At 33.3% G+C, this 17,997-nt stretch overlaps 2 protein-coding genes and 1 pseudogene across 2 annotated transcripts; 2 read left to right on the forward strand and 1 right to left on the reverse strand.

The window, feature by feature from the left end:
* The first annotated feature begins 217 nt into the window (after positions 1-217).
* Positions 218-2,678, forward strand: LOC18040549. The gene is made up of 3 exons (XM_006434084.2): positions 218-466; positions 1,084-1,152; positions 2,231-2,678. The coding sequence occupies exons 1-3, from the start codon at positions 266-268 to the stop codon at positions 2,426-2,428; spliced, it is 468 nt and encodes a 155-aa protein (XP_006434147.1). The 5' UTR covers positions 218-265; the 3' UTR covers positions 2,429-2,678.
* A 184-nt stretch (positions 2,679-2,862) lies between these two features.
* LOC18040550 lies at positions 2,863-4,275 on the reverse strand (annotated as a pseudogene).
* A 7,246-nt stretch (positions 4,276-11,521) lies between these two features.
* Positions 11,522-13,125, forward strand: LOC18042808 (chalcone synthase). Its single transcript, XM_006434087.2, has 2 exons — positions 11,522-11,748; positions 11,846-13,125. The coding sequence occupies exons 1-2, from the start codon at positions 11,571-11,573 to the stop codon at positions 12,853-12,855; spliced, it is 1,188 nt and encodes a 395-aa protein (XP_006434150.1). The 5' UTR covers positions 11,522-11,570; the 3' UTR covers positions 12,856-13,125.
* The last annotated feature ends 4,872 nt before the right edge of the window (positions 13,126-17,997 follow it).

Raw genomic sequence — 17,997 nt, forward strand, 5'->3', positions numbered from 1 at the left:
AAATTATAAAAATATTCTGACACATTAAAAAAATTAAAAAGATAAACAAATAAACAATACTTATAGACACAAAAACTCACGTTCTTATGACACACATCACTATTTTTATCAACAGAAATTACCAAATCTAATTACAGGGACTCAAACGAACAATAATATAAATAATATCCCTGTTTGTGGTTTTCTTAAATATCAGAGAGTATCGAGATATTGTAATTTGGTAATTGGCATCGTTTACACCGTACCGGGCTCCGGTGCGTATAAAATGGAAAATAAAACGAAGCTGGAGAGCGAGATAAAGATGAGAGGAATAGGAGGGCCACTCCTGACAATCGGAGATCTGTTAAGCGATGTGGGAGGAGAAACTGTTACAGCTTCTGACAGTTCCCATTCTTCTTCACCATCTTCGTTAGTTCAAGATTCCAATAGTACCCCTCATTCATTGGACCTCACCAAGCTTTTTCAGGTTCTCTTCTTCCTCTATATTTTCATGTTCGTGTTTTTTTGAAGTTTATTTTTTCCCCACCTTGTCTGATCTTGATTTGTTCGTTTTTTAATTAATGGGTAATTGTCAAAATGAAAAAAAAAAGAAGTTCTTATTGCTAGCTCAATGTCATCGAATTATGAGTAGCTCATATTTGTTGTTAGATTAGTCGTTCAAGTAATTTACTGAATCTTAGCCGAATTTACCCTGAAATTTACGAAGCGATGAAGCCAAAAACACTGTGTTGAACTTTGTGTCTGTTTAACATTAAGTAATAGAGCCTAGTGCTGTAATTTGTCCTTTTTAAATGACTTAGTTTAATCTGTTCTTGATTTGTTCTATTGAGAAGATAATTTTATTCATTGAGATGGCATCTTATGGCTTGCAAGTTAAATGCACATTAGTGTGGTGTCACTTGATCCCCTTCCTATGGTTATACAGGGGGATTGGCAAATTAAAAGAAATAAACAGGAGGCTCACCAACAGATTATGGTTATTGCATGGCAGGATAACTTGTTTATGGTTCTACATAATATGGTTAACTTATCTAATTACTTCTCAAGATTGTAAGCACGTTCATTTCAATCATTTTGCTTCAGGAAAACTACGATCAATTAAACAAGGCATTTTCTGGTTCAGACCACTCATGGACAGCTCTAACACTGAAGGTAATGGATCATCTTTATTGAAGAATGTTTGTTATATGAAGAATTAGCTTTTCTTTAATGATCATATTTTATGGGATATTGTGTTCTACAGCTAATTGGACATGTATTGAAGTATGTATAGCACGTATTTAATTCAGTTATGCTGTAGGAACCATCATCATCTTATGTTATTCTTGATGTGGCACTGCTTCTTTTGTATCCGCATCCAAGGGACTGATGTTGATTCTTCTATCTCAAAAAACATGTTGTTTTAGTTTGACAGTAACCTTTTCTTCTATGTCCTCTTTTTTCTGTATCATTTTTTCATCTTGGGTGTGGCAAAATGGGAGAAGGCATAGATGAGTGGCAATTTGGGTTGGTGTGTTGTGGTTGTATCGTGCCAAGTTGAGCCTATATAGATCTGAATTGTTGGTTAATCATGTCAGGAATCCTGAACGCTATCCTGACACACATATAGGATGTGCTATAATTTTTTCACCATTTAACATAGTTTAAGATTTTTTTCTATAATTTTGCCCATTTAACATGTTTATTTTAATATGTTTTCCAAAATATTTGCAGTAATAACTACACAAATTTAATCAATTTTGGTCTAAATATGACTAAACACTTTAAAATATGATAGTTACGACATAATTCTATTGTCTATTGTAAAAAGTACGAGTCAACATGATATGATTAATTGTATAGTTAATTGTGTCATAAACAGGTTTGTGTGTAGGGAACTCTAAACCTGAACTTGACATGTTTAATAAATTGGTTATGAAAATCTAAATCCACTAACTTTGTACTGTGCTTGTATCAGTTTGATGGGTCTTGTTGCAAATTTCCACCGTTAGGCATAATGGTGGTTTGTGAACTTTATCTTTTATGACTTAAACAGGCAGGCTGTTCTTGACGACCCTCAATTTCCCCTTTATGTAATTCTTGCATACAACTTTTGCTCTAGATTTTAGGTTATTGCACTATTCTATACTCAGTTTGTTTCCTAAAAGGGCAGTTACTCGAGGAAAATAGTTATTTTCAGTTATCTGACTGTTTCCCTTTTTTTACTCATTTGTTTTTTCCCGGTTACCAGTTATGCACTGCTCTGGAAACTGCAAACAAATTGGTCCAATCCACAAATACAAATGTTACATTGTTGTCAGAGAAGGTTTTAGAGCTTGAAAGAGTTGTCAAGAGGGAAGACTCTGCCACAGCCGCAGCCAAAGCTATAAATGTCTCTCTGAACCGGAAGCAAGGACAATCTATTGGTAGTGATCAACATATGACATAGTCCAAGTCTTTCAGGATTAAGGTTTTTGTAGCCATTTATAGGATATTCACATTGTTTGTGAGGAATATATTCAGTCTGACCCAGTTTGCTGTTAATATTGTCTTCAAATTGATTCTGTAAAAATAGTGTGATAGATAACAAATTGTGGAGCTTTTCATGATTTTGGTCCTTTTTCCTGGGAATGTTGGTTAATTTGGAAATGTGCTGGTCAACTTGATGGATTATTGAATGTTAAAAGCCAATTTCAGTTCGCCAGGCATGTGTTCGGAGCAGTTTCTTTAACGTTAAGTTTTTCGATTCTGGCATTTGCAGCAGTGATTTAAGTTGCACAGATAATGCTCGAGTGATAACAATGAATTTGAACTTAGTGGATCTCTAATCTTTATTAAACCACTTAATAGCATTTCAGGTATGCCGGTGTCCTCCGCCAGATTTATTTGTAAATACATGAAATGCATGCTTTCGTTATCATTGCAATAGATTAAGCTTATTCAGCAAGTGGTTTCAACTCCTCAGTTAGAAACCATAGGGATGCTACGCAACACAATTGCTTCAACAGTGAGGCCTGCCTCGAATCCAAGCAGGACTCCCCATTCAAGTTCTTCTCCTGTGGTTGCCTTTCCTTCTTCCACCGATCTCTTCCTCATCTCATCCAGAACAAATAATACAGTGGCGCTCGCCATGTTTCCATACTCGCTTAGAACGTGTCGAGTTTCTCTGAGTTTCGTTTTCTCTAGTCCAAGTTTCCCTTCAATCTGGTCAAGAACTGCTGGTCCAATGGGATGCATCATCCAGAACAAAGAGTTCCAATCATGATCATTCAAGCTAACTTGATCAAAAGCTTCGGCCAAGAACTTGTCAATGTTATCAGCAATCAATGGGGACTAGTTCTTTGACAAATGAACAGTCGGACCGACCTCTCGAAAATGCCCCTTGATTGCATCTTCCGAATCTGGAAGAATTGTCTGTGCAGTTGGCACAATGTGGAACAATGGTCGCTCTGTGTTTATATCAGGACAGGCACCAACGATCAGAGCTGCTGTACCGTCACCAACAATTGCCCGGTTTACAAGACATGACAAGTTTTCATCAGAAGGTGCTCGGAAAGTACCAACAGTAATCTCAGAGCAGACAACTAGAACGCGTGCACCAGCATTGCTTTCAGCAGTCCTTGGCGAGGCGTAGAACCGTTGCGCCAGCAGAACAGCCTTGCGCATACAACATCACTCTTTTAACAGATGGTTTAAGGCCAAGAAGTTTTGTAAGTTGATAATCTGCACCAGGCATATCTACACCTGAAACTGAACAGGAAATGAGATGAGTGATCTTTGATATGGGTTGTCCCCATTCTTTGATGGCCTTTGATACTGCTTCTTTGCCGAGTTTTGGTACCTTAGGAACTAGAATATCTTGACGAGCGTCAAAGATGGGGCATCATACGTGCATAAGCTTGGATTCTCCTTGAGAACTTCTTCAGTTAGGTACGTGTAGCGTTTCTTTACAGTTAGCAAAAAAAACACAAGATAACAGTGGCAAAATGATGTTTATTTGCCTGCGTGATCTATATAAAGCTGCTTATATATGATTCTACAACGAGTCATCAATAGATTGTTTAAGTGATGCATAGATGAACAACTAAATGTGCGTACACATGCGCTTGAATTTCTCCTTCAACTCTGTCATGTGATTGCTGCTAGTGATTCGGAAGTAAAAATCAGGATAATCAGTTTGGTACACACAGTTTGCTGGATTTGCTGTGCCTATGGCTTAGTATTGAAGCCAAACCTTGAGGTCGTTGGGTCTCTTGAAATTTCCCCAGCAATGCCATCGATTCCTAGCTACTTAGATTATTTCCACGTGAAATAATCTGCAACTTCTTTTTCCATTTTTTGAATTACTGATATGTATTTTACAATGAGACGTCTATATTAATTTTTATCGCCTAAGTAAAATTTATTGTGATATAGACTCAAGCAAATAATGATATGGTTAACTTGAGAATTTGAGGGGCGGCTTTGGCGGTTGTGTCCATTATAAACTTGATCCGACAGAACCTTTCAAATTCAACCACCAAACTGACGAACAGACAATAATTGTTGTGCGGGCTGAAACACATTGTCATTTATTTTATCAACTCCAGCTTATCAATGTTGACCATTTTAACGTTGTCACAGTTTTGGTACGTGGAGCTTCTTGATCAAGAGCACATGCACGTTATGGGGAAAGCTAAAAATGGAGGCATCTTATCAATAATGTCTAGTAATGGGACTTGCTTTTTTCTGACAAACTCAATAGTTGTATCATACATGTCCCTACGTCAATTTAGTATTAAATGAAGTTGATGACTCTATCCAAAATATAATAAAGTGACTTGCTTTTCATCCTATCTTTTATTAAGTTATATTCAATAAGGGATATTATCATTTTCCTACCAAAAATATTCTGATACATCATGTCAGTACCATAGTTTGGTAAAATCATCAAATTTTCACTAAACGTTTAAACTGTTAGTATTTTCCCACCATTCCGTTAAAATTCAGTTAATATGTAACGAAAAATTCATAAAAGATTAATTTTACTCCTGGAGCGTAAAAAACCATGTAATTAACCTTGAGCTTATAAAATTGAGCTTTTGCTTTATCTCAGCAACACATAACCTTGAGCTTATATGATTTAAGAATAAAATATTAATCAAACTACAAAATTATGTCATTTAAGAAATTATATTTAAGTATTTACTTAATTAAAGTTTTAGTTAACCAACAAGTGACTTAGATTTAAGACTTTAGTTGATCTCTCATTTGAGAATGTTAATTCACTTACTTAGCATTATGTGATATTTTCTTTAAAGATTTTGAATTGTTTGATGGTTGTGAGAGTAAAATTTAAAATAATAAAAACTAATATAATTATCATGTTAATGTAATAGTATGAGTTTTAAAAAATTTTAAAAATAAATATTTTTTTCCGTGTGAAAAGGCTCGAAAAAAGGTTTATTCAACTAAATATTATTTGGTCCCTATCATTTTAAATCCTATGGCATTTCGCTCCAAAATTTTCAATTCTTAATTTGCCCTAGCCAGAGGACCCAATCCATTTTTTTTTAATTTTCTCCTAAAGATTATTTGGATGTGAATAAAAAACCTCATCCACTAAATTCGTGTGATAATTATATGGTCTTTTACGCTCCATGGGTAAAATTGACCTTTTATGAATTTTCCGTTAGATATTAACTGAGTTTTAACGGAATGGTGGGAAAATGTTAACAGTTTAAACGTTTGGTGGTAAATTGATGGTTTTACAAAACCGTGGTACTGACATGGTGTGTCAGAATACCTTTGGCGGAAAAATGATAATATTTCTATTCAATAATGGACACATATATATATAAGGGAAAACATCCACCATCCACCTGTTTTTTCTAACTTTTTCAAAAATACACAATTCCTTTTTTTTTTGGGCTGGAATCTACCTAAAGTTACATTTTGTTTCACTTTTCCACATCCGTTTGGAATCCGTCAAGAAAACTAACGGAAACTTAAAAAAATGACCATTTAACCCCTCAAAACGAAATTTATAATTTCATCTTAAAAATTACAAAAAATAATCAGATTAAATCTAATTATTTTTTCCATCGGTTAATAAAGAAATTAATTCCACAACCATCAGGTGCAAGTTTTTTTTTTTAAATATGTCTGTAATTAGAATGCTAAATTATAACAGTAGTATTAAAAATAGCCCAATCTCGCAAACCATCAATTGAATTTAAGATAAGTAGAGTTTTATTATTCATTGAGTGATAATCTCTAGTAGTTAAGATTTTTTTGCACTTCATTAACGTACCAATAATGATATTCATTATTAAATCTGATTATTTTTTGTATTTTTTAGGGTGCAATTGTAATTTTCGTTTTGGGGGTAAAATTGTCATTTTTTTAAGTTTTCGTTAGTTTTCTGAACAGATTCCAATCGGAAGTGGAAAAGTGAAACAAAATGTTACTTTAGGTGGATTTCAGCAAAAAAAAGAAGGAAATGTGTATTTTTAAAAAAATTATAAAAAATAGGTGGACGGTGGATATTTTCCCTATATAAAATGACAAAGTAGGTTCAATAGCACAGCCCCAGAACACCCCCACAAATTTTTTTAAAAAATTAATCATATCATTATTTGTTTGGGTTATTTCATAGTAAATTTAATTTAGGTTTTTCCAGGAGATAAGAACAAACAAGAATAATAAAGTTATAAATCTCTATCCACATCTAATAATGTAGTCATGGAACTCAATATTGTTGCGCGAGCTGAAACACATTGTCATTTATTTTATCAACTCCAGCCTAACAATGTTGACCATTCTAACACTGTCACAGTTTTGGTACGTGGAGCTTCTTGATCAAGAGCGCATGCACGTTCTGGGGAAAGCCAAAAATGGAGGCATATTATCAATAATGTCTAATAATGGGACTTGCTTCTTCTGACAAACTCAATAGTTGTATCATATATGTCCCCAGGTCAATTTAGTATTAAATGAAGTTGATAACTCTATCCAAAATGTAATAAAGTGACTTGCTTTCCATCCTATCTTTTGTTAAGTTATATTCAATAGTGGACACATATATATAAAATAACAAAGTAGGTTAAAGATCACAGCCCCATAACACCCCCACAATTTTTTTAAAAAATTAACCATATCATTATTTGTTTGGGTTATTTCATAGTCGATTTAATTTAGGTTGGTCCAGGAGATAAGAACAAACAAGAATAATAAAGTTATAAATCTCTATCCACATCTAATAATGTAGTCATGGGACTCAATATTGTTGCGCGAGTTGAAACACATTGTCATTTATTTTATCAACTCCAGCCTATCAATGTTGACCATTCTAACCCTGTCACAGTTTTGGTACGTGGAGCTTCTTGATGAAGAGCACATGCACGTGCTGGGGAAAGCAAAAAATGGAGGCATATTATCAATAATGTATAGTAATGGGACTTGCTTCTTCTGACAAACTCAATAGCTGTATCATATATGTCCCCACGTCAATTTAGTATTAAATGAAGTTGATAACTCTATCCAAAATGTAATAAAGTGACTTGCTTTTCATCCTATCTTTTGTTAAGTTATATTCAATTGTGAACATATATATATAAAATAACAAAGTAGGTTAAAGGGCACAGCCCCAGAACACCCCCACAAATGTTTTTAAAAATTAACCATATCATTATTTGTTTGGGTTATTTCATAGTCGATTTAATTTAGGTTGGTCCAGGAGATAAGAACAAACAAGAATAATAAAGTTATAAATCTCTATCCACATCTAATAATGTAGTCATGAGACTACATATTGTTGCGCGAGTTGAAACATATTGTCATTTATTTTATCAACTCCAGCCTATCAATGTTGACCATTCTAACCCTGTCACAGTTTTGGTACGTGGAGCTTCTTGATGAAGAGCACATGCACGTTCTGGGGAAAGCCAAAAATGGAGGCATATTATCAATAATGTCTAGTAATGGGACTTGCTTCTTCTGACAAACTCAATAGATGTATCATATATGTCCCCACGTCAATTTAGTATTAAATGAAGTTAATAACTCTATCCAAAATGTAATAAAGTGACTTGCTTTTCATCTTATCTTTTGTTAAGTTATATTCAATAGTGGACACACATATATAAAATAACAAAGTAGGTTAAAGAGCACAGCCCCAGAACACCCCCACAAATGTTTTTAAAAATTAACCATATCATTATTTGTTTGGGTTATTTCATAGTCGATTTAATTTAGGTTGGTCCAGGAGATAAGAACAAACAAGAATAATAAAGTTATAAATCTCTATCCACATCTAATAATGTAGTCATGGGACTCAATATTGTTGCGCGAGTTGAAACACATTGTCATTTATTTTATAAACTCCAGCCTATCAATGTTGACCATTCTAACGCTGTCACAGTTTTGGTACGTGGAGCTTCTTGATGAAGAGCCCATGCACGTTCTGGGGAAAGCCAAAAATGGAGGCATATTATCAATAATGTCTAGTAATGGGACTTGCTTCTTCTGACAAACTCAATAGCTGTATCATATATGTCCCCACGTCAATTTAGTATTAAATGAAGTTGATAACTCTATCCAAAATGTAATAAAGTGACTTGCTTTTCATCATATCTTTTGTTAAGTTATATTCAATAGTGGACGCATATATATAAAATAACAAAGTAGGTTAAAGAGCACAGCCCCAGAACACCCCCACAAATGTTTTTAAAAATTAACCATATCATTATTTATTTGGGTTATTTCATAGTCGATTTAATTTAGGTTGGTCCAGGAGATAAGAACAAACAAGAATAATAAAGTTATAAATCTCTATCCACATCTAATAATGTAGTCATGGGACTCAATATTGTTGCGCGAGTTGAAACACATTGTCATTTATTTTATCAACTCCAGCCTATCAATGTTGACCATTCTAACGCTGTCACAGTTTTGGTACGTGGAGCTTCTTGATGAAGAGCACATGCACGTTCTGGGGAAAGCCAAAAATGGAGGCATATTATCAATAATGTCTAGTAATGGGACTTGCTTCTTCTGACAAACTCAATAGCTGTATCATATATGTCCCCACGTCAATTTAGTATTAAATGAAGTTGATAACTCTATCCAAAATGTAATAAAGTGACTTGCTTTTCATCCTATCTTTTGTTAAGTTATATTCAATAGTGGACGCATATATATAAAATAACAAAGTAGGTTAAAAATTAATCATATCATTATTTGTTTGGGTTATTTCATAGTAGATTTAATTTAGGTTGTTCCAGGAGATAAGAACAAACAAGAATAATAAAGTTATAAATCTCTATCCACATCTAATAATGTAGTTATGGGACTCAATATTGTTGCGCGAGCTGAAACACATTGTCATTTATTTTATCAACTCTAGCCTATCAATGTTGACAATTCTAACGATGTCACAGTTTTGGTACGTGGAACTTCTTTATGAAGAGCACATGCACGTTCTGGGGAAAGCCAAAAATGGAGGCATATTATCAATAATGTCTAGTAATGGGACTTGCTTCTTCTGACAAACTCAATAGTTGTATCATATATGTCCCCATGTCAATTTAGTATTAAATGAAATTGATCACTTTATCCAAAATGTAATAAAGTGACTTTTTTTTCATCTTATCTTTTGTTAAGTTATATTCAATAGTGGATGCATATATATAAAATAACAAAGTAGGTTAAAAATTAATCATATCATTATTTGTTTGGGTTATTTCATAGTAGATTTAATTTAGGTTGTTCCAGGAGATAAGAACAAACAAGAATAATAAAGTTATAAATCTCTATCCACATCTAATAATGTAGCCATGGGACTCAATATTGTTGCACGAACTGAAACACATTGTCATTTATTTTATCAACTCCAGCCTATCAATGTTGACCATTCTAACGTTGTCACAGTTTTGGTACGTGGAGCTTCTAGATCAAGAGCACATGCACGTTCTGGGGAAAGCAAAAAATGGAGGCATATTATCAATAATGTCTAGTAATGGGACTTGCTTCTTCTGACAAACTCAATAGCTGTATCATATATGTCCCCACGTCAATTTAGTATTAAATGAAGTTGATAACTCTATCCAAAATGTAATAAAGTGACTCTATCCAAAATGTAATAAAGTGACTTGATTTTCATCCTATCTTTTGTTAAGTTATATTCAATAGTGGACACATATATATAAAATAACAAAGTAGGTTAAAAGGCACAGCCCCAGAACACCCCCACAAATTTTTTTTAAAAATTAACCATATCATTATTTGTTTGGGTTATTTCATGGTCGATTTAATTTAGGTTGTTCCAGAAGATAAGAACAAACAAGAATAATAAAGTTATAAATCTCTATCCACATCTAATAATGTAGTCATGGGACTCAATATTGTTGCGTGAGCTGAAACACATTGGCATTTATTTTATCAACTCCAGCCTATCAATGTTGACCATTCTAACGCTGTCACAGTTTTGGTACGTGGAGCTTCTTGATCAAGAGCACATACACGTTCTGGGGAAAGCCAAAAATGGAGGCATATTATCAATAATGTCTAGTAATGGGACTTGCTTCTTCTGACAAACTCAATAGTTGTATCATATATGTCCCCTGGTCAATTTAGTATTAAATGAAGTTGATAACTCTATCCAAAATGTAATAAAGTGACTTGCTTTCCATCATATCTTTTGTTAAGTTATATTCAATAGTGGACACATATATATAAAATAACAAAGTAGGTTAAAGATCACAGCCCCAGAACACCCCCACAAATTTTTTAAAAAATTAATCATATCATTATTTGTTTGGGTTATTTCATAGTCGATTTAATTTAGGTTGTTCCAGGAGATAAGAACAAACAAGAATAATAAAGTTATAAATCTCTATCCACATCTAATAATGTAGTCATGGGACTCACGTTTCATCCCATCTCTTATAATGTCATATTCAATAATGGACCTATATAAATAAGAATAGAGCAGATTAATGAGCGAAATCGCAAACCATCCCCTTAAATTTTAAGCAAATCAACCATATCATTATTTGTTTGGGTTAGTCATAATAGACTTAATATAGGAGGCCCTGATATACAAGAATGAATAAAATTAATAAAGTTATAGATTAGTATCTACATTTGGTAATGGGCCTTGGTATATTTTATATATAATATTTTGTATTCATAACGTTGTCATATTTACTAATGCTCCAAACACAATGTTATGGATACAAAATATTATATATAAAATATACCATGCTTTAAAAAATCCCATATCAATTAATAATACAAATTCAATTATGAATTAAGTATCATAAAATTAAAGCAATCCTCAACTCTTGAGTTGATCTTTGTATATGAGTTAATCATATATACTTTTACAAAAATTTACATGTTGGTAAGGGATGTGTGAAGAAAAATATACATCACGTGATCTACATGATTAGCATTCAATTTATGAAAATCTATCAATTAATTTACAACTATATACCAGCATTTTTTTCCCCTACTTTTTAAAATATTTTTTAAAAAAAAGAACTCTATAAATACCAGTATTGGAAATTGGTTAGCATGCCGTGTTCATCAAAATCAAGGTTGAATATATAATGGAGAAAGTTAAAGATGGGAAGAACCAACAGCAAGGAGGAGGGTTAGCCACGATCCTAGCCATCGGCACTGCAAATCCACCAAACTGCATATACCAAGCTGACTACCCTGATTATTACTTCCGTGTCACCAACAGTGACCACATGACTCTCCTCAAACAAAAATTCAAACGCATCTGTGAGTTTATTACGTATTTTTATTTCATGCATGCACATTAATAAATTAACATTAACATATGCTTTTTCTCAGCATGGTTATTGTATGTGGTTTACAGGCGAGAAATCAAATGTGAAGAAACGCTACTTCCATGTTACCGAAGATATTCTCAAAAAGAACCCAAATATATGTGCCTACGACGGCTCCTCCCTCGATAGCCGTCAAGATATATTGGTTAGGGAAGTACCGAAACTTGGCGAGGAAGCGGCAACAAAAGCAATCAAAGAATGGGGCCAATCAAAATCCCAGATCACGCATCTCATTTTCTGCTCACTTGTGGGCGTAGACATGCCCGGGGCTGACTATCAGCTGACCAAAATGTTGGGCCTCAACCCATCTGTCAAACGAGTCATGCTATACTTTCAAGGCTGTTACATTGGCGCCACAGCCATCCGAATGGCCAAGGACTTTGCTGAAAACAACCCTGGTACCCGCGTTCTAGTCGTATGCTCTGACTTATCCCTTGGTACTTTCCGTGGACCTTCTGATGCCAACTTAGGCTGCCTTGCAGGCCAAGCCCTCTTCGGCGACGGCGCCGCAGCTTTAATCATTGGCGCTAATCCTGACACTACATTGTCAGAAAAGCCATTGTTCCAAATTGTGTCGGGTGCACAAACGATTCTGCCGGGCTCCGACTCAGATGTTGCGGGACAATTCCGGGAAATGGGACTCACAGTTCATTTGTCCAAAAACGTAGCCACGGTGGTATCCGAAAACATTGAGAAATGTTTGGATGAGGCGTTTAGTCCGTTCGGAATCAAAGATTGGAACTCATTGTTCTGGATTGTTCAACCCGGTGGCCCGGCTATTGTGAACCAAATTGAAGCCAAACTTGGGCTGAAACAACAGAAGCTCTCGGCCACGAGACACGTATTAAGCGAGTACGGAAACATGGGTGGGGTGAGTGTGTTTTTTATTCTAGATGAAATCAGGAGGAAATCGGCGGAGGAAGGGAAGGTCACCACAGGTGAAGGGCTCGAGTGGGGCGTTATGTTCGGAATTGGTGCTGGTGTCACTGTTGATACCGTCGTGTTGCGTAGCTTTCCCTTCCCTACTGTTACAACCTAGCTGGTGGACAGTGTCCTACTCGACACTCATCAGCTAGCTCTCAAAACTGTGTCAGTGTTTGCATTTACAAGCGCCATGCCATCCATCCAGGATTGATTATTATCACTTAGGCTTCATTTGGTTCTTATTCTACGAAAAATCTAGATGAATAACTTTTTCTAATTTATTAAGGTTACTAATTATAAGTCGTATTTACTATAATTAACAACTTTTAGTTTACGGCTAACTAAAATTTACTCTTCACAACATTAGTATTAGTATTTCTCAACTCTCAAGCCATAAAACATAATAATTTTGTTAACCTCAAGGTTGAATCAGTGTGAAATTTTAAATCTACATCTCTAAAGCAGCTATTCGCAATTTAAGGATACACATTCTGATTTATTTATTTATTTATTTATTATTGTTGATGTTTGTCTAAGAGTGTTGTTTCGATTAATGGTCAATATTTGTGATATATGGTTTAAAATTAGGTTACGGAATTAAGGGCTGTGATCGAATGATTATAAGTAGTTATCTTTGGTTGAACATTAAAAAAGAGTAGGTCTTTCGATACACGACAAAATTTCACATAAAATTCATTTTTAGTTTAAATTACCTAAATGATCAAATGCAAATGAATTCATTTTATGTTTTGAACGGAAATCAATTAAACACTGAAATAAATAATTATTTTCACAAACTTTTTACACTACCCCGTTATATAATTTATATTTATATTTTAAAAAATATTATTTTTAGAAAATTTCAAGAGTTTAAATTTATGGAAATAAAATAATGTAATAAGAAGAAAATAATTTAAGATTTGTATATATTTTATAGATAAAAACTTAAAATAGATACTTTTTGAAGAAGGATACTATTTATGGTAAGATGGTTGATTTTAATATATAAATTTGTATATATATAAAATTAAACTGGAGTATTTTCAAAAGGGGTGTTATAAGGATTTTGGAGTGATGTTAAAACGGATAAAACTGTGTTGAACTGTGGTATTGTGCCACAGTTGCACCCAACCGTTGAATTTTCACTTATTCAAGTTGACCCCACTCATTTGAGTGGATCCAACGGCTGGTACAACTGTGGTACGGTACCACAGTTGCACTGTAACCCGACCCTGTTAAAACTCCACTTTTAAATAAAAACGCTCATGACTTTGTCAGTTACGCACTTGGATCCCGATGATGGGGTGTATTCGGAAGAATTAGTAAGTTTCATGGTCATACAAAGACATCAACTTTTTGTCCCAATGCATCAAGGCGACCTTGTCCCCTGACAATGTATTGGGCGGGCCAAGTCGAAAAATTTTCACTGTCGTCATCTTGCATTTCGACTGCTAGTAATGTTGCTGTAAAACCCATTAATTACTTTTATTGCACCTTTTTTTTTTTATTACAGTCAAGTACTCAAGTGCCGAGTTTTCCGCACATTTTTTTTTTAAATTTTTTTATGGGTGCACCACATTAAGTCATTAACCAAAACTTTTTGTAGTGACAAATCTATCTACGCGTAAAGTTATTAAAATTTATGAGAGATAAATAAATACTAACCAAATAATATATTTTTAAATTTAGTAGATCTCCCCTTGGAGTTCCTTTCTTTTTGAAAGAATACCTGTATTAAACTTCTTATAAAAATTCGTTAAGAGTAAATATATATGTGTGTGTATTGAAGGAGTCTTATCGATTATTTTACCGCCATTATATATACCTCCCCCCCACCATTTTGTGTACTATTTACTTCAAAATAGATTCCTCAATAATAGATTGTCATTCTAGCCATGTTTTGCTAAATTATCTCAGGTTCTAACTTGATTTTATAAAACAAAATAATAATAATAAATTAAGGGGTTAAAAAAGGCAAGTGAAGGTGAAGGCCCGAAGGACGCATTTTTACTCTAATTTAATTCTTGAATTCTTACCTTTTAAGGCAAAACAAATCAAAAAATTCTCTCTTCCATAGTAAGGGATTTCTTAAGTTATTAGAGTATATATATATATATATTGGGTCTTTTAACTTATTCTTTACCTTAATAACATAAGGATCTCTCATTATAATTTTATTCCTTACACACACACACACACACACACACACATTCTCATTTTAATAGAGTAAGGATGTCATTAGTAGATAAAAGAATACATATTTCAATACACTAACAGAGAAAAAAAAAAACATAGTCTCCAATGTATTGAAATATGTATTTTTTTTTATATTTTAGTTATGCATCCTCAATATAACAAAATGAAAATGTCCTCACTAGAGAAGGTGTGTGTGTGTGTGTATAAAATCAATTTATATCTAATTTTAAACAAAAAAAATATAAATTCTTGCTGCATGAAAACATTCCATGGTTTAATTTTGAATATAAAATTTCTTCTTTTTATTGAAATGGAAATTTTAATTAGCTCAAAAGTTTGTCACGCCACCTAGAATGATTAATCTCTAAGTGATTACTCTCTAAATAAAATTTGAAAGCCATGAAAACAACATCCAAACCAAATTATTGTCATCGCTATCACTAAACTTCCAAAAACAAAACTCATCATCGCTGCTCTATTCAAAAAGAAAAGACAACCCTAGCAACAACCCTCTGTTTATTCTTTACTCTTTAAGTGTTCCAGTTTGCATGTTCTTTAACAATAACGTCACTATCTTAATTCCATAATTTAATCTTTAATGATGCTTCCACGGAAGCACTATTTTAAAGAATTAAACGTAAAAAATTAAGTTGATTCTCTTCTAACCAGACAATTGTGTACCCATCACAGCCCTCTTTTAGTTTTCCAATTAATTAATCATTCATTTTTCGTTCATTATTAATTTTTATTCAGTTGATGGATCTGAGGCAGTGACATCACTGGCCTTCAGTTCTAACTTATTTATTATTGTTTCTTGACCGTACCTGATAAAAATTTTTATTTCGCAAATGACGTGTGCAAAAAAGTATGAAACTAGGTCAATTTTGCCAATTAAGAGACAGGAAAATTGAAATTATCGCTCCACGTGGAAGCTTACTAGACGGTCTGCCGGTGCCCAAGAAGCGCTTTTAAAACAAGTAGGAATCATTCCCGACCTCATTTTATTTATAATTATTTTACTAGTCCATATTCTATAATTTAATAAACCAAAGATCATGGCAAAGTACAATAGAGATGATTTCTGGAAAGTTTCATTGTTTCGTTATCTTTTGTGTTTAGCCATTTTAACTTAGCAAAAGTTAATTATTTGGCTTTTGCTTTTCTAAATTTGCATGGTAACATTTCCCGTTGGGGGTTCATTGATAGGAATACAGAGTATCTCTACTGGTTAAGGTGATGCCTGTGCTACTTTAGGCTATAGGTCCCGCTAGTTCAGTTACGGGTGCCAGTATTCTTGGTCTCGTCGTTCAATGAATGATTAATTAATTGGAAAACTAAAAGAGGGCTGTGATGGGTACACAATTGTCTGGTTAGAAGAGAATCAACTTAATTTTTTACGTTTAATTCTTTAAAATAGTGCTTCCGTGGAAGCATCATTAAAGATTAAATTATGGAATTAAGATAGTGACGTTATTGTTATTCATGTTATTAGAGTAATTGGGTAATTTCAATATGATTATCGACCAATATGTTTCAAATGGAAAGTTATATCCTTATATGATGTTAGGAAATATGTCTCATTCTTCAATAAGGATTTGTAAATTCTAAATTATGATATTTCATATTCTTTTCTTATTTAGTTGTTTTCTTATTCAAAAGAATTCCTATTTAAGGAATAAATAATTTTCCATTTAGGACTTAATTTACTCATGGAGAAATATAACTTATATAAGAAAATGAATACTTATTCTATAAGAAATCATTATCATATATAGGGAAGTTGGGTTTACTTATTTACTTAACACAACAATTAGTTTTCTCTATAAGAAGACAATTTTTACCTTCTATTGTGAGAAAAACAATAGGTCCATTGAGAGAGTAGGTGTTATTGGGGTTTTGAATGTGATGAAAAATTATAAAGTAATTATAATAATTTTTCATATAGTAAATTTTCTCTCATTGTCCTTAATGGTTGTGGTTTTTTTTATAGTATAAGAGTTTTGCACATAAATTATTATGTTGTGTGATTGGTTTTATTTTCCATCTATTTTATTATTTATTATCTGTTTGATATTTTCGAAATTAAAATTTCCTAACGTATGAGTAAACATTTAAAAAAGACTCAGGGACCAAAACGTTATTAAACCAAATTTTTAATATTCATCACCCCCTTCGTTCAAAAGAAATATTTGTTTATCTCTGCAAGACTGCAATCCAATTGTTAGCTGAAGCAACAGTGTTTATTAATAACTTCAATCTATTCTGGGCCAAATAAATGTCAAAGAAAGACACCAAGAAAAACAACCAGCACAAATTTCCAAATGCTTCGATTTGCCCAACAGTGTAAGCTGCAATAAATCTCTGCCGGTTGTTAAATGAACAAAACACCGGCAATGACCAATGAGTCATTCCTTCACTGCAACAACCAAAACCCGTGATTAATTTTTAACCAAAGTTAATTAATCTTTCTAACAATTTGAGTCACCTTAATTGATAAATTTATGTTCACAATTCACTTTGAGCTGCCCAGAACTCTTTCAGTATTTTGAGTTTGTAAATGTATATGAACTCAGTGTAAGCAAAATTATCTTACTGTTTATGCTGGTCAGGACGCATGTATGACCTAAGTTTGCTCAAGTTGCAGCTGTTTTCAACTAGGGTTTTGCTCACTCTTTCCAATAAAAAAATAAATAAAAACTCTACGGCTCTTGGTCTGATTACGCCAACCCTGAGAGATTTCTTTTGCTTAAATAGTACAATGCACAAGAAATGTACTAAATTTCGTACAGCAGCAGCCGTTGATGATAATTATTTTTTACGTAGGGAATCTCATACGTGTTCTTGTTATATACGAGTAGATATTTCTATTTAATTAAAAAAAAATTTAAGTACGGTTGACAACTAGGGTTTTTATAATTATATGGTCAAAATTAATGGAATCTATAATTCTTTATTTTTTAAAATACAAGGCGTGTGTTACTGGCCAATGAGAGAGTGCTTTGACTCGAATAATGAAAGTTTTAATGTTTAAGCTTTCATCAGCATCCATTAATGTCTTGAT

The sequence above is a fragment of the Citrus clementina genome, unplaced genomic scaffold, assembly GCF_000493195.1.
Source record: "Citrus clementina cultivar Clemenules unplaced genomic scaffold, Citrus_clementina_v1.0 scaffold_5, whole genome shotgun sequence".
In the NCBI taxonomy this organism is placed as follows: domain Eukaryota; kingdom Viridiplantae; phylum Streptophyta; class Magnoliopsida; order Sapindales; family Rutaceae; genus Citrus; species Citrus x clementina.

What these genes read in the sequence shown, in the direction of transcription:
- LOC18040549 (XM_006434084.2), top strand. Translation starts at nt 266, where the DNA reads ATGGAAAATAAAACGAAGCTGGAGAGCGAGATAAAGATGAGAGGAATA. An exon ending in ACCTCACCAAGCTTTTTCAG is followed by an intron (nt 467 to 1,083) that starts GTTCTCTTCTTC and finishes ATTTTGCTTCAG; the next exon opens with GAAAACTACGATCAATTAAA. An exon ending in GGACAGCTCTAACACTGAAG is followed by an intron (nt 1,153 to 2,230) that starts GTAATGGATCAT and finishes CCCGGTTACCAG; the next exon opens with TTATGCACTGCTCTGGAAAC.
- LOC18042808 (XM_006434087.2), top strand. Translation starts at nt 11,571, where the DNA reads ATGGAGAAAGTTAAAGATGGGAAGAACCAACAGCAAGGAGGAGGGTTA. An exon ending in ACAAAAATTCAAACGCATCT is followed by an intron (nt 11,749 to 11,845) that starts GTGAGTTTATTA and finishes TGTGGTTTACAG; the next exon opens with GCGAGAAATCAAATGTGAAG.